We start from the raw sequence: 26,106 nt of genomic DNA, 5'->3' as shown, positions 1-26,106 counted from the left end.
ATTTAAAAGCGGCCATGACACTGTATTCTCCAGTTTAGACAGCAATCCTTGGGAACATGAGGCAAGCATAACTGAAACTCGAGCCAATAACCAAATTATGCCTACTAAGTTAGTGACATAAAAAAACCTTACCCAGGGCTCGAAATTAACATTTTTAACATTAACATTTTTCAAAAAGTTGGGAGCACCAGCAAAAATTTAGGAGCACCCACCCAAATGTAAGGAGCACCAACAATATACAGTATATGTAATATATATTTTTTATTGATAAAAGTTTTTACAATATAACAGTACTGTAATTAGGCATGTGCCGGTATGACATTTTGAATGTATGATAACCTTGGGCAAAAATATACCGGTTCACGGTATATCACGGTATTCGGTAAAAAAAATTAAATTTCCCATTGAACAACACTTCTTTTATTATAGTGCACAAACCAGCTTTTCTGTAAGTGTTATTTATGAATGTGTGAAGACTGTCTGTATTACACACAGAGGGAACTGTCTGACCACTTTCAAACTAAGTACAGAATAAAAAATACTTCCAAATAAACTTTCATGATTATGAATAGGCTACATGTCAAAAGGGCAATACGTTTTGTTAATGTAATGTAATCTACTTGCACAGATGTATGTTATATAGCCTATTCTTACTGGATTAAACATATATTTAAACAATTCATCTTTTGTGGAAGGTCAACAACTCTAACAACCACCCACGGAACTATGTGTTGGGGATAAGGGTTCCGCACGGACCATATTGTTTGTTACTTTCTTGTCAGCACACTAGCTCAACGTCAACAGAGTTTAACATTAATAAATGTTTAGCGTCGTCTTTTGACATCCCGCCTCAGACTCCTATCCTTCTCATGATTATGAATATGTAACGGAACGTAGGCCAATCTCACTAACGTTAGTCAACCGAAATCAATTGGCAACATGATTCACCGGTAGCTGGCTAACTAGCTAACGTTAACTAGCTCCCTGTCAAAATGAACGGGTTGGTATGTAGGGATGGGTACCGAATTTGGTACTTTTGAGGTACCGAACCGAAACACGTCGGTACTACCGAGTATCGAATCAAGTGAGATACCAAAAAAAAATAAAAAGTTTTACTTTTTTTTTTTTACTTTTTTCTTTTCATGTCAACATTCACACGCACAATATATGCTTACCTAGGATTTGACTTGATTCAACAACAAAGCAGTCGGAGCAATGACAAGCCGAAAACTGTCGAAATTGTAGTTATTTGAAGTTTGGATTTTTTTTTTTACGACTGAGGTAGGTAAATTAAATTTCTTGAGACTAAAGTACAGAAAAAAGGTACCGTTGGGTACCGGAACCGGTACCGGTATCGGTTCAAATGTGAAAGGTACCCATCCCTATTGGTATGGCCATTGCGTTATTTATATTTGACATTAGCTATTTATGGGCGGATCAGTCACTAGATCAGTCACATTAAACTTTTGTTGTCTATAACTTGCTAGATATGTAGCTAACATTAGCTAGGCTAACGAAGCTGTAGCTAACGTTACGGTCTATGCAAACCACTCGTCGAAGGGCTAATGTTAGCTCACATTAATTACCCCCGTAAGTAACATCAAGCTCACGTTTGATTGGTTAGAATGGTCACTGTCAACTCACAAGGCACATACTGAGTGACAAACTAGCGAATGTACAGAGAAAGGGACGTTCGGGGGGGGGGGGGGGGGGGGGGGACACACACACAATTATTTGCACTCGCACGAATGCTCTAGAGCTGAGCCCGTTACGTTCGAACCTTCGTTCGTTACGTTGGCATTCGCATTCTAAATCAACATTCGAATACAATTTTCTTTTTTTTCTATTAATTCTGTTTAAACCAACAGGGTTTTTCTTCACAGTTGCAGATAAAGATTAGGCTACACTAATATTATAGTATTAAAAGAAACTGATGAGTTATATTCATTAAAGAAAGTTGATTTAATTGATTTAGTTGAGCTGGGGCTTCTCCCTGGGCTCGGGCTGGGGCTGGAAAGTTGATATAATAAAAAAATCATTTAATCAGATTAATCACTTTATTCAAATTGAGGATTTAGTTTGAGGATATTAAAAAAATAAAAAAAATAAAAATAAAGATAATTTTTATTTGTTTTTTTATTAAAAACGAAGGTTCGAACGTTCATTCGGAAAAACCCTGACGAAGTTCGAATCCCAAAAACAGGGTTCGGGGACAGCCTTAGAATGCTCCCAATTATATTTTGAGGTCGCACAGATACAATTTCGGTTGCATATGCGACTAATTCGGTCGCAATTTCGAGCCCTGTTACATAAGGGTAGACACAGAGAACAAACTAACGTTTCTTTCACGTGCTAGCCTCTGGGTTGAACTGGATCTTATAATTAATTTTAAATATGAATTAAAGATCAATACATCAATCAAAATTACTCACGTGTGTATATAGTCTAGAGTAGACTCTAGAGCAGCGGTTCTCAACAGAGAGCTGCCAGGGGTGCCTTGAGATGAAAAAATTATAATAAAAAGATTTTTTTTATTTATTTTTTTACTCTTTTTGGATTACAGAAAATGATCACTAAAGTGCTATCTGTTGCAGCTGCACTCTTTTCCATGAAAATACCATATTTGGATAAGTTTGACCATTTCTCAAAATCTGAAAATCATTATTTAATAAAACACAGAAAAGGATCACCAAGTTACTCTGGATAAAAAAAAATTTTTACAGACAACATTGAGACAAAGCTTCCTGACACATCTCCATCCAAACTCTTGGAAGAACTCAATGAATCTCATCTGATACCACCTGGGGAGCTAGTTTCAGAGTGTGGTGCTGAGTACCAAGTATCTCATGATGCAGCAGTTAAGGTGTTGATACCATTCAGCACCACATATCTGTGTGAAGCTGGCATGACAGCTCTGAAAACAAAATATAGGGCCAAGTTGAGCCTTGAGGATGACATGCATGTTGTGTTGCCTTGTCAAAGATCTCCCCACGTATTGACCGTATTATTAGCCAGCAGCAGCAGACCTCGCATTGAGCTAGACATTTCCACTGAGTGAACGAGTGCTTATTTTCTGTATTTATTTATATTTTTTGAGAAATGGTAACGTGGTGATCCTTTTCTGTATTTAAAAAAAATACATGATTTTCTGTTTTTGAGAAATAGTCAAACTTATCCAAATATGGTATTTTTATGGAGAACAGTGCAGCTGCAACAGATAGCACTTTGGTGATCCTTTTCTGTATTTAAAAAAAATACATGATTTTCAGTTTGAGAAATGGTCACACTTATCCAAATATGAAATTTTTATGGAAAAGTGTGCAGCTGCAACAGATATCACTTTAGTGATACTTTTTTGTAATTTTATTTAAAGAAATATGCTATTTGATTTACTACTACAAGAAGTGTAATGTCAACAGTACTAAGCCATTTAGACCTGAAACACCTGTTAATAATGCATTATATAGCCTGCATATACACACACAAATGTGTTTCCTGATTTCTTAAATAAACATTATTTTGAAAGCAAGCACTTTTGTCATCATTGTAGCAAAAAAGACAGGACCGGAAAAGTCTTTATCGTATGTAGGGGTACCCTGGAATATTTTATTGAACACAGGGGTGCCTTGGCAGCAGAAAGGTTGAGAACCCCTGCTCTAGAGCAGTGGTTCCCAAAGTCGGGGTCGCGACCCAAAGGTGGGCCGCGAGCAGCCACGGATGGGCCGCGAGATGATTTAAAAAAAAATACGATTTTTTTCTTTTTTTTTTTTTGTCAGGCCACTGAACTTAGAAGCAGGCCAGGACAGTGTTTCTAGTTGTATTCAAAAATGCTATTCTATTGTATTCTAAAATGTGACTATATGGTTTTATATTAACTTAAAGGGGAACTCCAACATTTTGGGAAATTAGCTTATTTAACATCTTCCCTGGAGTTAGACAAGAAGATACATACCTTTTTTGTCTCTGTGCGTGCATTTTAGCTTTGGGAATAGACGCTCCGTTAGCATAGCTTAGCTTCATCACTGGAAGTGAGGCAGGACAGTAGCCTTACAGTGCCTTACAGTGTATTGCAAGGTCTGACATTGACCAAATTTGATATGCATGACCTTGGTGGGCTCTAGGTCAACTCCTGAAAAGGGGGTCAATGTCAGACCTTGCAATCAAAAGTTAGGGGGCGCACTGAAATTATGGCAAGGGTTATTAGCCCCCTAACTTTTGAAGTCTGACATTGACCCCCTTTTCAGGAGTTGACCTAGAGCCCACCAAGGTCATGCATATCAAGTTTGGTCAATGTCAGACCTTGCAATACACTGTAAGGCACTGTAAGGCTACTGTCCTGCCTCACTTCCAGTGATGAAGCTAAGCTATGCTAACGGAGCGTCTATTTCCAAAGCTAAAATGCACGCACAGAGACAAAAAAGGTATGTATCTTCTTGTCTAACTCCAGGGAAGATGTTAAATAAGCTAATTTCCCAAAATGTTGGAGTTCCCCTTTAATAAATAAACAAAAACGAAAAATCTATTTATTTCAACGAACATTTCAAACTAAATAACAGATTATGCACATAAAATGCTGAAAACAACCGAAGCAACAATAGTATTTTAATGAGGCTATTATTATTATCATTATTATTTTGCAACAAGTTAGCCCTCTCATAAATAGCACATATAAATGAATAACTAACTTGAACTAACTTAATAGGATTGAAGTGATATTTGGCTTAAAAAAATCGGTCGCCTGGCAAAAAAAAAAAGAAAAAAAAGCCAGACGATGTGCATTGGGCCGCGGCTCTCTGACGCCTTATTTTCTGGGCCCCGGCCTGAAAAGTTTGGGAACCCCTGCTCTAGAGTACCATGGGGAGTATTCTCGCAGCATAGACTCAAATAGGCCCATTGATTCCTTCCATTTAATGCCCTCAGGAAAGGGTTATTGGCTGATATTATAGGAATTTCAGGAGCTTGCTTGCCCTTGCCTAGAAGTGGTCCCTTTAACACTATCAGTGCCGGCCTTGTTTACCTTTTTACCCCGTTGAATGCCATCATCCACTTCAATGTTAGCGTTAAAAACGCATAATCTATGTTTCAAATTATGGCTATGTGTCTAATCTGCCCGTCGTTTATCAATGACTTGTTTGCAGTCAACATTGTCGAAACGGATTGTTTTTTTTAATCGGTTCATATCCTTTGTATAGCATTTCGAAAAGCTATCGTTCTCTCGAAAATTTTCGGAAAATTTAAAGATTCCCCCATAAACGGTATTTATTGGAATATTCTCGAAGACTAGACTAGAGCCATATGAAATCCGTTTTATTATTTTCCAAATTCCATTTTATTTTTTCCCAAATTCCGTTTTTTCCGTTTTAATATTTCAGAATTCTGTATTTTGCTTTTTATGCTCATTTTACCATCAGAAATAGTGTCTAATAAGTGGGAATGAATAAATGTCTACAATTGAATATTATATAACAGTCCATTTAATGTTTTTAAGTGCTGCAACTCAGAAATACAGTTACATTTTACACAATACTTTTCAAATAATATTGTGACAAAATAAAAATACACATTTCAAGTGTAAACAATAGATACAGCTAGCTACTACTGACATTATCACAATGTCAGTAGCCTAGCTATATCTATTTTATTGTGATGAAATATAGTAATGCATAATTTAGGCACCTTTAGCTTTAGTTTAGTTTATTTCGTTTATAAAGGACAGTGTATAATGACAATCGTTTGCATTAAACAAATGGATTGCAACAGATTTAGCAAGAAGCTATCATTTCCATCTATAGTCCTATGTACTGTAAAACGTTTCATAGCTATTTAAGTTTATTTCGATTATAAAGGGCAGTGTATAATGACTCGTTTGCATTAAACAAATGGATGAGTGCACTAGATTTAGTAAGAAGCTATCATTTCCATCTATAGTCCTATGTACTGTAACGTTTCATAGCTATTTAAGTTTATTTAGATTATAAAGGGCAGTGTATAATGACTCGTTTGCATTAAACAAATGGATGGGTGCACTAGATTTAGCAAGAAGCGATCATGTCCTAACGTTATAGCTATTTAATCACAATAGTGTCGCAAGTGTTTTTGTGGCTCCAGTCCACGGAACGTTGACAGAATTAGCAAAACACCTTATCGCCGGAGGCATAAAAGTCATTAGGATACTGCTCTGCTCTGAATTGAGGGCTTATTGGGGAATTTATTAGCTTCTTGACGATGTAAACACCGAAGCAGCGAGACGCTTGGGAGACTGCCTGTGTTGTGTGTAACCCGCTCTAGCGTCCGCCTCCCCGGTCGCGTGTGCACCAAGCGTTCCACCCAAAAACGAAATTTCAGTCCAGATTAGGCCAAATTCTGCAATATTCCACGTTTTGCAGTTGATTCCATTTTTATTGGTCAATTCCGCGATTCCGTCCGCGATTCCGTGAACGCGGATTTCATATGGCTCTACTAGACACGTTGTCATTTGTCGGCCTATTCATGAATCGTTTTCAAATAAACGCTAGATTATCGATAGTATATGTGTACTTATGCATGCTATAGAGGCGGGCTGAAAAATCTATTATCCATTTCCTCAAGATCACACACACACACATACACACACACGGCACATGCTGATATCTCAGTGAATACAGGTCTGATTATCCTAAAACTGGTAACATAGACTCCTTACCTTAGATCAGATGTTCTCCAAAAAGATTATTCCAATTCCTGATCGCCATTCCAAATATCGATCGCGTTTATTGATTGATTATTGGCTGCTGTAAATATATATTCCAGGCTGCTTTCCAATTCGCGATCAGATCCCTCATCATCAGACGGCTCGCCAGCACAATTCCTAGTATAATCGACTGACCTGCAGTTACACAGGGATAGACGATAGGGGGCGTTTTTTTCCCATCTGAGCTCCTAGAGGGTCTGCTGTTCCAACGGGAGACTCGGTTGATGAAATATGAATTCAGATCGCTAATAAAAAAATCAAACGACAATACACGTCGTCGGCACTCAACGGGGGGCATGATAAGACGACAATACACGTCGTCGGCATTCAAAGTGTTAAAGAAAATAATATGAAATCCGTCCTCACTTGCCTACAATGCTGAAGTTCAAACTCTGATTAACAGTCATGGACAATTTACATGTGGGGCTTGCTTACAGCTCTGAATCAGGGGCGGTGGATTCATTTCAGAAGTGAACTTTCATGTGAACAAAGCACAAATCCTCATGAACTGGTTGCCTGTGCGTGCCGAATAGGTTTCGCCTAAACTGTAGGTGCAAGTGTCTAATTAAGAAACTGTCTTACATAAAGGTTATAGCAGCTGGTCCTCTCTCATAAAGAAGAAGAAAAATATTCAGGTATCATATTTAAAGGGAACCTATTGTGAAATGGCCTTTTCTTGTGCTTTGCATTGTTTTTACAGAATGAGGGGTCGTCCCAACACTGGGAAAATGGTATTATGTGCACTGTGCCTTTTCTGCAGTTCAGCTGTGACAAGAACCCTCCCTCTTGAAACGAGCCATTCCGAATTGCAGCCACAATCGCTGTAGTTAGTAAGACCTCATATGCGTATGTATGTGCGTGTGAAGAGATCTTGATAGAAATGCACGTGTACAAATGAAATAATAGGATACGAAATACCCCAGGGAGGCCAAGTGTTGTATTTGGGGAATCTGTCACAAGAAGGAATCCAAGGGGAAGACAAATACTTGATTAAGATATTGATAGTGGCAGCCAAGAAAGCTCTAACTAAACTGTGGTACAAGGTAGAAGTGCCGACAAAGGATCAATGGATAGAGTTGGTAGAGGGGATACAGGAAATGGAGAGAATCACACATCTGCTGAGGCTGCAAGAAGAAAAGTTTGAATGGAAATGGGGAAAATGGGAAGAATACAGGAGGGGAAGTAACAACATCACAGAGGTTTGAAAAGGATACAAGGAAATGAATAAAAATGTAAATAAATAATGCAAATGTAGAATGGACCGAAGGACCCATGCCACACTTTTTCTTTACAAATTTTTTGTCTATTTGTTTTATATTTATGTACTGTGTATTGTCTATGAATGTTGTCTATGTATGTTGTTGAAAAAATGAAAATAAAAACGTAAGTTAAAAAAAAAAAAAAATGCACGTGTACAAGATGACTCATGTGTAAATCTTCTCTTTTCTACAGAAAGTTTTTAACAAAAAATGTTAACAGTAGGATTGTTATACTGGTGGATCTTGAGTCATATTTGATCTGCAATGTCTAGTCTGAAAGTTTGATCTGAACTTCGTTTAATGGTACAGGCTTGTGCACCACTGCGAGCGAATCACTTGTTTCAGGCACAGAAACAGGACTTGAGAACAGGACTGAAACAGAGAGGTTACAGGTATAGAGGCTGCTAGAATGAGTCTTGTTTAGTCTATTAAATATAAACCTATTAGGGCTGTCCCCGACTAAGGATTTGTATAGTCGACTAGTAGTCGCCGAAATTAGCCGATAGTCGACTATAAAAAAATGAAAAGAAAAAGTATATATATATATATATATTTTTTTTTTTGTATCATTCCATTTGGGCTGTGGGGGTGCTTAACACATTGACAACCACGGCTTGCAGTGTAATATATGGCTGGAGGACAAAGCTTTGTCAACTTTCTAACAGCTATATATATACTTTATAGTATTGCTATCTGTCCATTCTCATTGTCACTTGAGTGCATAAACAGTGCCTTCATAATGGCTTAAAGAAAATAAAAATCCATCGGTTGGTTGTCATTTTATAGCGCCGTGAATATAAGGTTTATCGCAGTTTTCGCCTCGTCTTTTTTCTGGGGAGCTAGATAATAGGCTAAAGGCTAGTCACGTTATATCAAACGCCATTTCTGCTGTATATATACGAATGAAATAAAACAAACTGCGTAGCATCCGGACTATTACAGAGCATCTATGGATGAAATGGGAGCGGCGGGGGACGCCGATTACTATTATTGATTAGCAATACAGTGTGCGTTCAAGTAGCCATTTTCACTGATCGATCACGTTGCGTTTTAAAACAATGTCCAATCCAGCTGTAATTTGGGGGAATAGTATCCTACCGTCAGCCCATGGGATCGCCAGCAGAATTTCGTCATTAGTCATCGGAATCTGGTAGATCGATATGTCCATTGGCTGATCATAAATCCCATTATTCCAGGCTGAAATCTGCGTTCGGTAACGTGATCAAAGATGGAGTATGTTCGGCTGGGATCGAGGCTCATATGAAACGCCCACAGACAGTAAAACATTTTTTTTTCAATCGTCCTCAATGATACTGCAGTGGAGTGATGGCGCCCCTAAGCGGATCTGGCCGGTATTGCATGTTTCGAAAATCAAATATGCGGGTAGGTCCTGCAAGTCGATCGGGGGCGTTAATAGCGTTATTAATATGGAATAAAACAATAACAACTCGCCGCGAGTTAACTCGTGGCTCTGGTCCACAACGCATGGCACCGTAACACGTATAAACTCGTGGCTGGTCCTTAAAGTGTTAACACATTGGGCGCCATGGGTTATATCCATCAATATAGCCAGTCTGCCACCGTTGAAAGCCTATGGAGATGTTTACCTTCTTTGCAGGGCTATAACTTTTTAAATTGTATTGCTACATTGACATTACTATGGCCCATTCAACATCGATTATCTATCGTTCAGGATGTGGGAACGTTATATTTTTTCATTCATACATTGTTGTGTTACTAGCGTCGAGAATATAAGTATGTTTTCTGCTGTAATTCCAAAAACAGTAGTTATAGGCCCTGAAGCATATATAGATTATCGATTGGCGTTTCTTTCCTATACACGCTATATTAAAAAATTCAAATGTATATGATCGGTATACATTATGCTTCATCATGCGTGAAGGAAAGGGGGGGGGGGGTCGTTTATAATTCCTTGATCGTCAGTAACGGCTTTATTTACTATGGCTTGATACGTTGATCAGATGGTTTGCAGTGAAATGAATAAACAATCGGGCTGAAAATAACGTTACTGTCCTCTTACCGTTCGCCGATGAGACTGGAAGTAAAAGATCCCAATTATTTGATGCCGATCTCCTACATCCATTTCCGGTTTGTATGGCGCAATAAACGCCGAAATCATATCGATTATTGCGTTATGGAAGCGATCCAAATGCACGCCAGTGTTTGTCTGTAGTCCCGTAGCAAGATATTACTGCCGGAGAAATTTCCTTGACGCACCGATCACAACATCCGGTTTTGAGAGTGTAACTCGCCCGACCATCCACCAGGAGGCGGTATTGAGGCGTTGCAGTCTCATTCAGGGTCCCGCTGCAGCACCGGAGGTTGGCTGGATGAATTATGAATGCCATGGCGAAAAAATGAAATATTGATCCCAAACACGCTGTACAGCGTTGTTGGAGTTCAACGCATGGCGGGCAATAACGCTGTACGACGTTTTTGGCGACCAATGTGTTAACCCATTCGAGGCCAAACCCGAGATAAGTCAGGTTAACTCGCCATGCTCTGGGCGCCAAACCCGAGAAATCTCTGGTTTTAATCGATATTTCTTTTATTCGCTATATCCATTCATTTTTCATCCATCTAGCCTGACGTTATCATTGGGAATGGGTCTGAGCTCGCAAAGGGCAAATACTGCCGCCTATCGTCTCCCGGATGGTATTGCACATCATTGGAATCCCTCTGGCTGGGGTTGTGGATCAAAAAAAAAGTCTGGTCCAGGTTTTCCTTCTCGGGCATGCAGTATCGTTATAACACATTGACTGGGGACACTCTGAGCAGCGTGGATTATGTGCTTTGGATATATAACGTTGGATCAATAAACGCGATCAATATTTGGAATGGCGATCAGGAATTGGATTAATCTTTTTGCAGGACATCAGATGTGAGGTAAAGACTATGTTACCAATCTTGGGTTAATAAGATGTTTCTTTCACAGCGATCACAACGTGTCTGTGTGTGTGTGTGTGTGTGTGCCGTTGGCGCCGACCAAGGCACGGATAAGCGATTTTTCAGCCTGCTTCTGTATCGTGCATGAGGACACATGTAATATCGATAATCTAGCGTTTATTTGAAAACGATTCATAAATCAAGCGACAAATGGCACGATTTCTAAATAAATACATTGAAGCTCGATTTGCTGGAGTTTATTGAGATGAGACAGAACGCTCTAGAAATGTATTGATATTCATCACGGTATAAAACGGAAATGTATGTATGAAATAATTATCCGTTTCCTGCATGTTGACTGGAAGCAACTCATTGACGATCACTGTGTTATTTAGATCTATTGCTATTATATTTGATATATTTTAAGCACTCACAAATAAGTCATATCCTACATTAGATAAAGCACTGGGGCTAAAGGGTCACAGCGCCCTATGCTGTTGGCGCCGGAAATGTTAATGTCTGAAGGAGTCGACGGAAGGCTTCTTGTTCTCTGCGAAAGCATGCAATTGGTCCACTAATGGATACATCTTGATATTTGTCTAGTCTAGTGTGTTCATTAGATGGGTGAAATCCTCTTTCAGTGCCTCTGTGCCTGTTTTCTTAGGCAGTTAGCCTCTGGTATGCATGCCATTAGCGTTAGACACGCTTCTAGGCCTCTTTGCTTTTTTTTTGTATTTGACTAAGAGGTTGGCAGTCGACTACGGCTCCTTTCGATCGATTGGTCGACTATTAGACTAATGGGGGTCAGCCCTAAAACCTATAGACATAATATAATGTTAAATATAGACCTACAATCCTACATAAATAAACATGCTCTAAGAACACAATGTTGAAAAGAAAAAGTAGCCTCTGCATTTGTAAAATTTCAAAGGGCCACCATGGAAGACCCTGTACTTCTGGAGTGAATGAATGAATGAAAACTTTATTTAACAGATTGCAGAATGGGTACAATACAGTATGGCTCAATACACACAATTGTTAAGGGGATGCAGACCAGAGAAAGACATTTGTCTTGTTTACATCAGGGTCCCCCATTTTCAATTCAGTGACATTTAAGACATACACAACATACATGACATCATGACATTTATGACATACAGGTATATAGTACTGCTACATTTGTCACATATACGATATGCAAATATACAGTACTGTTACCCAGAGATCCTAACAGTAAATATATACATATGATGAGAAGGAGACTGTACATTAGGAGGGGGTGGGTGGGTGGGAGAAAATATATACATACGGTGGGGAGGAGACTGTCCATTAGATGGGGGTGGAGGTTTGGACATTTACGGTGGCCAGTTTCGAATTGCAGCCTCGCGTAGGTGCTCTTTGAGACCGGTTTTGAATGTGGGTAGGGATTCACATTTTTTTTACGGCTGTGGGTAGGGCGTTCCACATTGTTGTGGCATTTTGCGAAATGTGTTTAGTCCCTTGTTTGTGCCGAATCTGGGTTGCACATGATTTGTGGAACTCCCTCTGGTGTTGTGGGCGTGGTATTCACTGACCTTTGGGAAGTATTTCGACATGTACATGGGTACCTGAGTGGTGTAGTGTATCTTGTAGACCAGGCCCATTGCAAGTTGCTGTACTCTGTCGTCTACTCTAAGCCATCCTAGGTAGTCAAAGTGGGCAGGGATGAGGTGGGTTTTAGGAGACCATGCTCTGAATCAGAAGATGTACCCATATATATCCCAGTAAAATCAGCATGGTTACTGTCATAGTGTCCTAGGAGTTGTTCCATTATTCACTGTCCTATGGAGCAGCTCCAGGATTTGTCTATTGATGACATCATCACTAGAGTTTTGTCTCTCTAGTAATCAACTGAAGGAGAGACTTGTTCATATTCCCAATGACAATCAGTATTAAATAAATAAAACAGGGCTGGGTGATATGGTCAAAATATATGTGATATGATGTGTTTTTTACATTTTGTAACACAATTGTAACAATGCTATTTCACTCAAAATTCGCTTTTTCTTTTACCTTTTTAATACTTTACTTTTTAAAACATACAGCATTCTACAATATGTACATATATATACAGTATAATTATATCGTGGATGACAGTATAGTAGAAATCTATACCTTTGCATGGATCCCTGGCGGTATACCTTCATATCCGATATACCTCCCAGCTCTAAAATAACATCATGTGGATTATATTTTCCCTTTAACACTTTAAGGACTTACCCCCGACTGGCAGATTGGACCGTAGGACCATGATCATCCTGGTTCTGCTACTTTCGGGAGACATTCATTTAAACCCAGGCCCGGTTTTGACCAGAACTCAGGCTAGAAGACTTGGTCTGGCAACGCAAGAAGCGATGGAGGTTTCCATCGCGACCAACAACAACACCAACAACTCGACCTGTGGCTACATCCACAGCGCGGACGGCGACTCTCCCCCAATGACGCCGCAGCAGACGAGCACACGTGAGGCAGAGACGAGAGGAGGTGAACCGAGGGTCGAAACCATGACGACCAACTCGACGCGGGATTTAAACATCTCGACGCCCGATAGCCGGCTAGCCAGCAGTAGGGCTGGGCGATATGACGATATTATATAAATATCGGGTACAGTTCATTAACGATACACTTTTTTAACGTATTGTGGATATCGTGATGTTTTGCCCAAGAGGATTGTGTCGCGTCAATCTGGTCCACACCCGTTCAAACTTTTGAACAACGCCGCCCCCACACACACTACTGCATCAAAGTTACTAATTATTATTAACAAAGGCATTCGTTTTGTGGCATTAACGTTATATAGTTAGTTACACGTTCAATAACATTAGCGTATTTACCCAAACATAGCAACGTCCGATGACGACATAGATAGCAAGCGTTACTGTTCATATCTCAGCCCGTGCGGAGTTGTGCATGCCCATTCTGCGGTCTGTTAATAAAGTTTTCAATCAGACAGATGTATGGAAAGGCTTTTATTATAACATTCGTTGCAATAAAATCATTATGGCTTGTTTAGTCATGCTGCGGTGCGCTGGTAATCACTCGTCTGCCGCAGGGAGCTGTTGTTGTCGTTGAGCTGAGCTCAGCTCTCGTCAAAATCAATTGCGGAAGTAAAAAACGCATAGAGCTTGCCGATTGGTGCTAAGAACAGCAGGGCGGGTTCAATCGGTGTGACGTAATTGGCAGACTCGACTGTCAATCAAAATTATGCTGTTGCCGGCTGAATGATCGAATGAATGAAAACGTTATTAACGATTGCAGAATGGGTACAATACAGTACAGCTCAATACAACAACAGTGGACTGGGGGATGAAGACCAGAAAAAGACTTTCGGCTTTTTTACATAAGGGTCCTCCATTTTCAATTCATCAAAACATTTAGAGACATACAAATATACAGTAGTTTCATAAAAATGCTAAAATGCTATTTATTGATTGATTGATTGATTTAAAACTTTATTAACATATTGCAGAATGGGTACAGTACAGCTCAATACATACAATTGTTAAGGGGATGCAGACCAGAGAAAGTCTTTCGTCTTGTTTACATCAGGGTCCCCCATTTTCAATTAATCATATTTCATATCTAAATCATATAATATCTCATTGCTAAATATATGCAATATATAATCTAATAATCCAATAATCTAAATCTAATATATAATATAAAAATGCTAAATGCATGGGTATTTTATTTAGTCTTTAATGTTAGCTTGCAAACTCAAATACTGTCTTCAGTGTCTTGGTAAGCCTCATAATGAATTGTTTGGGGAAAAAAAGAAAAACATCGTGATGTGTATCGTGTATCGCCGAAAGGTCAGAAAATATCGTGATATCATATTTAGGCCATATCGCCCAGCCCTAGCCAGCAGAGCTAACAGCAAAAACATCCAGGAACAAAGGACTCTGGAACGAGTCCTTTGTTGTACCAGAACGGCGCGGGACCCGACCCCCCCCCTCCCCCCTTCCCACCCACAACAACAAAGCCCCCCCGCCCCACTCAGAGGAACAGATCACAAACGAACAATACTTCGAACCTGCCAACATCAATGAAATAACCAACGCCAATGGACTGAACATTTTCCACATTAACATTAACAGCTTAAAAAACAAATTGGATGAAATCAAACAATTATTCATAAATGGTAAGGCAAACATACTGTGCTTCTCAGAAACTAAGCTTGACGATTCTGTAAAAGATCCAGAGATAGAGATTGAGAACTACTCAATAATCAGGAATGATAGGAACAAACATGGAGGTGGTGTCTGTATGTACATACACAAAGACACCAAATTCATCAACAGAAATGACCTGAATCATAAATCAATTGAAACTGTATGGGTGGAAATCCTATTCGAAAGGGCGAAATCCCTACTGGTTGGCTCAATCTACAGGCCGCCAGATCATAGTGGCTTTTATGATACACTGGATGGGTGTTTAGCTGGAGTTGAGGATGTAGACAAAATTCTTATTGGAGACTGGAACACGGATATGCAACGAAAAGATGCACCCGTCTTCAAGTCATTCAGTAGGTTTTGTGATCTGCACGGCCTCAGCCAGCTAATCACCCAACCCACACGTGTATGTGAATCAACTCAGACTACCATTGACCTCATTCTGACCTCCGACAAGTCCAAGATCTCCAATAAAGGGGTTATAGCATGCGGGTTAAGTGATCATTATATGATATTCTGTACCCGCAAAAAACTCAAACAAAAGGCTGGCTGCCACAAAACAGTCACATCTAGAGACCTCAAAACCTACTCTAGCGAGGCCTTCAACCTTGAACTGGAGAGTCTGGACTGGTCAGATGAACTCAATGGTACACTGGTTGAAGAAACATGGCTTGGCTTCAAAACCAAATTCTCAACAATACTAAACGACATGGCCCCCCTAAGAACCACCAGGGTAAAAAATCGCGCTGAGCCGTGGATGCACTCCGAAATACTGGCCGCTATGAAAACCAGAGACAAAAAATGCTCTGAGTTTCGTAAAAGTCAGTCAAAGCTTACTAAAAGCACGAGCAGTGAACTCCAAGCCCACGTGACTGAACTCAAACTAGAAAGAAACAGACTAAGAAACGACGTAAACTCCATGATCAAACCTGCAAAAAAGAATTTCATCAATGACAAAACTGAGGAAAACAAAAACAAACCACGTGAACTTTGGAAATTACTCAATAATCAACTAGGATGCAGTAAAAAACTCAAAACCAGATTCTCAAACATAAACATAAAAACGGACAACACGCTCATCACAGACAAGCTGGATGTAGCCAATTACTTAAACATTTTCTTCACAAACATAGCCACAACACTGGTAAACAAACTACCCTCCCACTCAGGGCGTTATGGGGTAGAACACATAGTAGCTTACTACAAAAACCTAGGGGTCCGCAAGGACGACTTCAAGCTGGAAATGGTAACAACAGATGAGGTACTCAATAAACTGAGCGCCCTCCAACCTAACAAGGCCACTGGCCATGACAACATCCCCTCCAAATTCCTCAGAGACTCAGCAGCCGCCATCACCCCAATCATCACACACATAATAAACCTCTCCATAAAACAGGGACACGTCCCCAAGGACTTCAAAATTGCGAGGGTGACCCCTCTGCACAAAAAGGGCAGCAAATTAGACCCAGGCAACTACCGCCCTGTTTCTATTCTCACCTCCATCTCGAAAGTCATGGAAAAAATAGTCTATGAACAGGTCGAAAAGTACCTAGCGGAAAAAAATCTAATCTACGAATTCCAATCTGGCTTCAGAACATCCCACTCCACTGACACATGCCTTCTCTATTTGAATGACCACATCAAACAAGAGGTGGACGCAGGCAAATACTGCGGCATGGTCATGCTGGACCTACAAAAGGCCTTTGACACGGTCAATCACTCCATTCTGATTGACAAGCTAAAAGCAATTGGTTTTGATAGTCTATCAGTGAGCTGGATGCAATCCTACCTTGAGGGGAGGGAACAGATGGTGGAGGTAAACGGTACCCTATCCCCCCCCCTCACAGTGAGCTGTGGTGTTCCACAAGGAAGCATACTAGGACCGCTACTGTTCCTAATTTATGCAAATGACATGTCGTCAGCTTGTGACTGCAACTTGTTCCTGTTTGCGGACGACTCAGCCCTGCTGGTCTCTGACAAGAACAAGTTACAGGTTGAAAAAACCCTCAGCTCGGAACTAGGCAGAATCTGCATATGGCTCGCTGATAACAAACTATCATTACACATGGGCAAAAAAGAGTCCATTCTCTTCGGTTCAAATAACAAACTCAGCAAGACCGACGGCTTCTCAGTTACAGTGGGTGACAATATTGTCACAAGGAAAGATGAAATTACCTACCTGGGTTCCATCCTAGAGGCTAATCTCTCCTGTGACAAAATGGCATCCAATGTAATAAAAAAAGTCAACCAACGAACTCGATTCTTGTACCGGATCTCCTCTCTGGTAAACAAGAATACCCTGAAGACTCTGGCAGGAGCACTCATTCAGGGGTACTACGACTATGCTTGCACCTCATGGTACCAAAGCACCTCAAAGGCGCTAAAAACAAAATTACAAACATCTCAAAACAAACTGGTCAGACTACTGCTTGACCTTACTCCTAGAACCCACCTCACCCCTGCCCACTTTGACAACCTAGGATGGCTTAGAGTAGACGACAGAGTACAGCAACTTGCAATGGGCCTGGTCTACAAGATACACTACACGACCAAGGTACCCATGTACTACATGTCAAAATACTTCCCAAAGGTCAGTGAATACCACGATCACAACACCAGAGGGAGCTCCACAAATCATGTTAAACCCAGATTCGGCTCAAATAAGGGACTAAACACGTTTCGCAATTATGCCACATCAATGTGGAACGCCCTACCCAAAGCTGTAAAGGAATGTGGATCACTACCCACTTTCAAAACCTCTCTCAAGGGACACCTACGGGAGACTGCAATTCAAAACTGGCCCCTGTAAATATCCTAACCCAACCCCCTCCAATGTACAGTCATTTACCTAGTATGGTTGTCAATAGTCCAATGTACAATTTTGTTTGTTTGTACAGTGTCTCCTCCCCCCCCCCCCTCAATGTACAGTTTTGCTTGTTTATACAGTGTGTCTCCCCCCCCCCCCCCCCCCCCAACCACCTCCAATGTAAATTACCCAGTATGGTTGTCAATATCCCAATGTACCCAACCCCCCCCACCCAACCTCCTCCAATGTACAGTTTCTATGTCAAATGTATATACTCCCTTTTCTTGACTCCTTCTGTATCACAAACAGTACTGTATTTGCAAATCTGGTATGTCATAGATGTAGCAGTACTGACTATCTGTATGTCATGTATGTCATATATGTCCTGATGAATTGAAAATGGGGGACCCTGATGTAAATAAGACGAAAGTCTTTCTCTGGTCTGCATCCCCTTAACAATTGTGTGTATTGAGCTGTACTGTATTGTACCCATTCTGCAATCTGTTAATAAAGTTTTCAATCAATCAATCAAACCACGAGTTTATACGTGTTACGGTGCCATGCGTTGTGGACCAGAGCCACGAGTTAACTCGTGGCGAGTTGTTATTGTTTTATTCCATATTAATAACGCTATTAACGTCCCCGATCGACTTGCAGGACCTACCCGCATATTTGATTTTCGAAACATGCAATACCGGCCAGATCCGCTTAGGGGCGCCATCGCTCCACTGCAGTATCATTGAGGGCGATTGATCATATGAGCCTCGATCCCAGCCGAACATACGTTACCGAACACAGATTTCAGCCTGGAATAATGGGATTTATGATCAGCCAATGGACATATCGATCTACCAGATTCCGATGACTAATGACGAAATGCTGCCGGCGATCACATGGGCTGACGGTAGGATACTATTCCCCCAAATTACAGCTGGATTGAACATTGTTTTAAAACGCAACGTGATCGATCAGTGAAAATGGCTACTTGAACGCACACTGTATTGTATTACAATAATAGTAATCGGCGTCCCCCGCCGCCCCCATTTCATCCATAGATGCTCTGTAATAGTCCGGATGCTACGCAGTTTGTTTTATTTCATTCGTATATATACAGCAGAAATGGCGTTTGATATAACGTGACTAGCCTTTAGCCTATTATCTAGCTCCCCAGAAAAAAGACGAGGCGAAAACTGCGATAAACCTTATATTCACGGCGCTATAAAATGACAACCAACCGATGGATTTTTATTTTCTTTAAGCCATTAAGGCACAGTTTATGCACTCAAGTGACAATGAGAATGGACAGATAGCAATAATATAAAGTATATATATAGCTGTTAGAAAGTACATCGGTTTGTTGACAACGCTCGGTCCTCTGGACTATAAATCGCCGCAGGACTTTGGTTGCCAAAGTGTTAAGAGAAGAGTCTGTTAGTTGGGCGACAGGGTAGCGCAGCGGACTAAGCGTCTCCCTACCACCGCAGAGACAGTGGGATCGAATCCATCTGCCAGCGGTACCTCCGGCTTGGTCGGTCGTCCATACTGACACAATTGGCAGTGTCAGCGGGTGGGAAGCCGGTGGGGTGTATCCTGGTTGTTGTAAACAGTCCTCCTACAGGTCGGTCGGGGCGCCTGCACAGCGAGGGAGGGAACTGGGGGAGGTAGTGTGATCCTCCCACGCGTTACACTCAACCAATGAGAGTCCTCACTGTCAGGTGAAAAGAAGCGGCTGGCTGACTCCACATGTATCGGAGGAGACGTGTGATAGTCTTCAACCCTCCCTAGACCGGCAAGTGGGGGGCAAATGCGCGCAACAACCAGGAAGGGAGGGAAGGGAATTGGCATAACGACTAAATTGGGATGGGAGAAAAATACAGAAAAAAGGGGGAGAAAAACTAGATTAAAAAAAAGAAAAAAGAGAAGAGTCTGTTACCTTCAAAGCCGACCCTCTCCAGCAGGTTGAGAGGATACCACATGAGAGGCTTGTTGCCCACTGGCAGCAGCGGTTTTGGGGTGTTGTAGGTCAGGTCCATCATCCTGGAACCTCCACCTGCCGCCATTAACACCGCCTGGAGCTCCATCCTGTCTCCTGGGAGAGAGAGAGAGAGAGAGAGAGAGAGAGAGAGAGAGAGAGAGAGAGAGAGAGAGAGAGAGAGAGAGAGAGGGGGGGGTAGGAAGGAGGAGAGGGTGTGAGATTAAAAGAAAAGGGGATAGATGTGGAGGGAGGGAGAGAGAGAGAGAGAGAGAGAGAGAGAGAGAGCGAGAGAGAGAGAGAGAGAGAGAGAGAGAGAGAGAGAGAGAGGGGGTAGGAAGGAGGAGAGGGTGTGAGATTAAAAGAAAAGGGGATAGATGTGGAGGGAGGGAGAGAGAGAGAGAATTGATTGATTGATTGATTGATTGATTGATTGAAAACGTTATTAACAGATTGTTACATCAGGGTTCCCCCCTCCCACCCCCTCCTAATGTACAGTCTCCTCCCCCTCGTATGTATATTTTCTGTTAGGATCTCTGTTTAACAGTACGGTATATTTGCATATCTTGTATGTCACAAATGTAACAGTACTGTATATCTGTATGTCATGAATGAATGAAAACTTTATTTAACAGATTGCAGAATGGGTACAATACAGTACGGCTCAATACACACAATTGTTAAGGGGATGCAGACCTGAGAAAGACGTTTGTCTTGTTTACATCAGGGTCCCCCATTTTCAATTCATATAGACATTTATGACATACACAACATACATGACATTTATGGCATAGGGACATATAGGTATTTAGTACTTATACATTTGTGACATAAACGGTATTCAAATATACAGTACTGTTACCCCTAGATCCTGACAAAGTATATACATATGATGGGGAGGGGACTGTACATTAGGAGGGGGTGGGTGGGTGGGAGAGAAATATACATATGGTGGGGTGGAGACTGTACATTTGGAGGGGGTGGGTGGGTGGGAAAGAAATATACATACGGCGGGGAGGGAATATATACATGCGGTGGGGAGGAGACTGTCTATTAGGAGGTGGTGGGGGGTTTGGGCATTTACGGTGGCCAGTTTCGAATTGCAGCCTCCCGTAGGGAGTAGGGGATATCTGCAGAGCCACAGAGCCCAGGCGTGGACGGGTTTGAGGCGGGGCTTCGTGGCGTAGACAAGTATTATTGGCCTGGACAAGTATTTGCACTACTGCGCATGCGGATGAGGGGGGGGGGCTCTCTCGCTCGCTCCCTCTCTCGTTTACGACACACATACACAACTTAACTTTCGTCTCGTTTACATCAGGGTCCCCCATTTTCAACTTAACTTTCGTCTCGTTTACATAGACAGTAATGTTACATCTAGACATTTATGACATACCAGATCTACAAATATACAGCACTGTTTGTGATACAAAAATATAGTAATAATAGAGTATATACATTTGAGGGGGAATACATTTACATTTTTCATTACAAGTTTTCATTCACACTCAAAATCTGTGTTCATTTTTTATTTTGCATACTAATGTTCTGTGTCTTGAGTCGTACTTGTATTGAAAAACTGATTTTATATGTCTGAGGAGAAGACTGGTACTCATCATCTTCGTCTCCACAAAAAGAAAAATGACATGTGAGGTATGTTGTGTGCCAGGTTCAAACAGTGCTGTATATGTACAGTTTATTCCTACTCCTATCCAAGCTCCGGGAGGGTCATCAAAGAGAAGTCGCCTATTCTCAGTCCTTGCCCCACAATGGTGGAATGAACTACCCACCCCAGTTAGGACAGCCGAAACCCGCCCAATCTTTCGCCGTCGACTAAAGACGCACTTCTTCAACCATTATCTGAATTAAAAAATTAAAATAAAAAAAATCTAACCCTAACTAACCTTACTGTCATGCACTTGTCCTAATAAACTAACCTACACTGTAGCACTCAACACTTTATGAACATTGTTACTCAGCTGATAGAGTTGTGCCCTTCCTGATGACTTGTCGTACAGAACTTGTAAGTCGCTTTGGATAAAAGCGTCAGCTAAATGACTAAATGTAAATGTATTCCCCCTCAAATGTATATACTCTATTATTACTATATTTTTGTATCACAAACAGTGCTGTATATTTATAGATCTGGTATGTCATAAATGTCTAGATGTAACATTACTGTCTATGTAAACGAGACGAAAGTTAAGTTGTGTATGTGTGTCGTAAACGAGAGAGGGAGCGAGCGAGAGAGCCCCCCCCCCTCATCCGCATGCGCAGTAGTGCAAATACTTGTCCAGACCACTAATACTTGTCTACGCCACGAAGCCCCGCCTCAAACCCGTCCACGCCTGGGCTCTGTGGCTCTGCAGATATCCCCTATTGCCCGTAGGTGCTCATTAAGAGCGGTTTTGAATGTGGGTAGGGATTCACATTCCTTTACAGCTTTGGGTAGGGCGTTCCACATTGATGTGGCATAATTGCTAAACGTGTTTAGTCCCTTGTTTGAGCCAAATCTGGGTTTAACATGATTTGTTGAGCTTCCTCTGGTGTAGTGGTTGTGGTATTCACTGACCTTTGGGAAGTATTTTGACATGTACATGGGTATCTTAGTCGTATAGTGTATCTTGTAGACCAGGCCCATTGAAAGTTGCTGTACTCTGTCAAAGTGGGCAGGGGTGAGGTGGGTTCTGGGGGTAAGGTGACTAAGGTCAAGTAGTAGTCTGACCAGTTTGTTTTGTGATGTTTGTAATCTTGTTTTTAGCACCTTTGAGGTGCTTTGGTACCATGAGGTGCACGCATAGTCGTAGTACCCTTGAATGAGTGCTCCTGCCAGAGTCTTCAGGGTATTCTTGTTTACCAGTGAGGAGATCCGGTACAAGAATCTAGTTCGTTGGTTGACTTTTTTTATTACATTGGATGCCATTTTGTCACAGGAAAGATTTGCCTCTAGGATGGAACCCAGGTAGGTAATTTCGTCTTTCCTTGTGACAATATTGTCACCCACTGTAACTGAGAAGCCGTCGGTCTTGCTGAGTTTGTTATTTGAACCGAAGAGAATGGACTCTGTTTTGCCCATGTGTAATGATAGTTTGTTATCATGTTATGTCATGATATATATCGACTGTATATATCTGTATGTTGCGTGTCATAAATGTCATTATGAATTGAAAATGGGGGACGCTGATGTAAACAAGACGAAAGTATTTCTCTGGTCTGCATCCCCTTAACAATTGTGTGTATTGAGCCGTACTGTATTGTACCCATTCTGCAATCTGTTAATACAGTTTTCAATCAATCAATCAAGTCCCCCATTTTCAATTCATCATGATTTGACTGCCAGCCCCCATCAGCATCATCGCAATATAGTGCATCATTGACGGGCAATAGGCATAAAACACACACACAAATATACAACAATGGATAACATAATTCGTTTATAGTCATCTCTTCAAGAATACTTTATCATCAGTCATCACAAGGCTACCTGAATAACCAAGCATATGGACAAGTCGTACGTTAACGTTCGCTAACGTTAGTCTACAATTGAACGTTGGCTGGACTATTTCGCAACTTGCAAATGCCAGCGTAAAAGAGCATGACAATAGTCTTATGATGCTGATTTGCTGAATGTAAATCACTGGGACCTACCTGTCAATATGCGCCTGCTGTGTAAGAAGCAGATCTCCTGTCAGTGAAATGACAAGCATGCACTTGTTGTCACTGTTGATAGCACTTGGCTAACGAATAGCACAGTATCCTAAACTATACTGCGGCGAATGAGAAGATTTGAAAACAACACTAAACGTATTGCGGAAAATAGATAACTCGTATGATATGTACGAATGAAAGATATGGATTTGCTGTCAAAATATTTGGAGCGACTGCTAAATTATAGAGCTAACTGCAGCACGTATGATGACACTTTACTTAGTGCTTCCTATGAAATGAGCTCGTGTGGAAACAGTAGCGCATACTCATCATGGTACCTTCCTATGTGGCGCTCCTATAGAATAGAATAGAATAGAATAGAATAGAATAGAATAGAATAGAATAGAATAGAATAGAATAAGAATAGTATTTGTAATCATTTATTTGTATTTCACTTTATTCATCATAGCCTATTTCCACACAACCAAAATACCATCATTGTATTAGCCTACCGTTATCTATACTATAGCATTTAAAAAATGTGAGAAATCACTTTAAAATATTGAACAATATCTAGCAACGTGCTGATTCCGAAAGTTTAAAGGGGACTCATCACTGTGTTGTTAGATGCACTTGACTGGCCTTCCCCATATAATATGAGACACTTCCATTGGTTTAAATCTATCTTTAAGTGTATTTACGTTATTTCCCCTTGTTATCTGAAGCAGTTGTAGAACCATAGCAATCAATACTCTCCGACATTCTGACCACCTTTTCCAAGAAAGTTTTAAAAAAAAATTGGTAAACGGTATATATTATTTTAAACAAATGTTGGTATATTTAAAACTCCTTTATTTTTTATCTAAAAACGAGCTATTCTCGCTTTGAATGACTATATTACACAAATAAATGTTGTATGTCATAAATGTCTTGATGAATTGAAAATGGAGGACCCTTATGTAAACAAGACAAACGTCTTTTTCTGGTCTTCATCCTTTTAGCAGTAGTTAGTATTGAGCTGTACTGTATTGTACCCATTCTACAATCTGTAGGGGGGCTATGTGAGACTGTTGTTCATTGACTATAGCTCAGCATTCAACACCATAGTCTCCACCAGACTGGTGGACAAGCTGATCGAGCTGGGTCTGAGCTCCGCTCTGAGCGCCTGGATACTGGACTTTCTGAGTGAGAGGCCCCAGGCGGTCAGGGTGGGGGGTCAGACCTCCAACACCATCACCCTGAGTATCGGGTCCCCCCAGGGCTGTGTCCTGAGCCCCCTGCTGTACTCACTCTACACACACGACTGTGTGGCCAAGTTCAGCTCCAACTCCATAGTGAAGTTTGCTGACGACACAGTGGTGGTGGGGCTGATCTCTGACAACGATGAGAAGGCCTACCGGGAGGAGGTTGAGGTACTGGAACGCTGGTGCCAGGACAACAGCCAGCTCCTGAACATTGGTAAAACCAAGGAGCTGATCGTGGATTTTAGGAGAACACAGCAGGGGACACACACACCACTGAGGATAAACAGGGCTACCGTGGACAGGGTGAGCAGCTTCAAGTACCTGGGGGGTCCACATCTCAGAGGATCTGACATGGACATCACACATAGACTCAGTCGTAAAGAAGGCGAAGCAGCGCCTCTACCACCTGAGACAGTTAAGGAAGTTCAGAGTATCGGGGAAGATACTCCAGTCCTTCTACTCCGGAGCTGTAGAGAGCATCTTGACTGGAAACATCACTGCCTGGTATGGAAACAGCACGGCACAGGACAAGAAGGCCCTACAGAGAGTGGTACGCTCAGCTGAGCGTACTACGGGTATTGCCACTACCACCTCTGCAGGTCTTATATAACAAGAGGTACAAATCCAGAGCCTGCAGAATAATGAAAGACCCTCACCACCCCAACAACAGCCTGTTCGAGCTGCTGCGGTCAGGCAAACGCCTGCGAACACCAGCAACTAGGACAGAGAGACTTCAGCTCAGCTTCTTTCCCCAGGCCATCAGAGTCTTGAACACTGAACTCTCCACACACAAGCACACATGAGCACACACACAACACACACACTGTATACGCCCACACACTAGCAGTTACTTTAACATGAACACACACACACACACACATGCTGCACACGCTCACACTTATGGTCACTTTACACAATGAAAGGTCACTTTAAAAAAACAAGAACAGGAGTGGTTCTTGTATAGTAAACAGAAGGATAGCAAGCTAGCATAAGGACACATAGTATAACTGTAGATTGTATAGTATTGCATTGTATAGTAGTGTACATAAGACCCAGTGCCTCATCCGTAGCTAACAGTGTATTGCACTATCACAGGACCTAGCATGTCTTACCATGCTTTTGTAAAACTCATGTACATATACCTGATTCTTATTACTTGTATTATTGCACAAATATCGCATTCTCATCCTATTGGATTCTTATTATTGTATTATGCACAATCGTTGCGGGCAAGACCCCCCGCATTTCACTGTATACTTGTATGCTGTGACAAATAAAACTCTTGACTTGACTTGATCTGTTAATAAAGTTTTCAATAAATCAATCAATCAA

General features: G+C 41.2%; 1 protein-coding gene across 1 annotated transcript in view; it reads right to left on the bottom strand.

Moving 5' to 3' along the window:
• eif2b3 (eukaryotic translation initiation factor 2B, subunit 3 gamma) overlaps window positions 1–23,806 on the bottom strand; it is a gene marked incomplete at its 3' end in the record, with an annotated part of 235,016 nt that extends 211,210 nt beyond the window's left edge. Inside the window, exons 1-2 of the mRNA XM_084327117.1 lie at window positions 23,531–23,806; window positions 19,847–20,002 (exon numbers count right to left, since the gene is read on the bottom strand). Coding sequence (XP_084183243.1) covers window positions 19,847–19,994 — 148 coding nt within the window. The 5' untranslated portion in view covers window positions 19,995–20,002; window positions 23,531–23,806. The remainder of the gene's footprint in view (window positions 1–19,846; window positions 20,003–23,530) is intronic.
• Window positions 23,807–26,106: the final 2,300 nt, after the last annotated feature.

This window comes from Notolepis coatsorum (assembly GCF_963971535.1).
Source record: "Notolepis coatsorum genome assembly, chromosome: 13".
Lineage (NCBI taxonomy): Eukaryota > Metazoa > Chordata > Actinopteri > Aulopiformes > Paralepididae > Notolepis > Notolepis coatsorum.
Note: the sequence above shows the minus strand (reverse complement) of the source record. Positions and strands in the feature narration are given on the sequence as shown.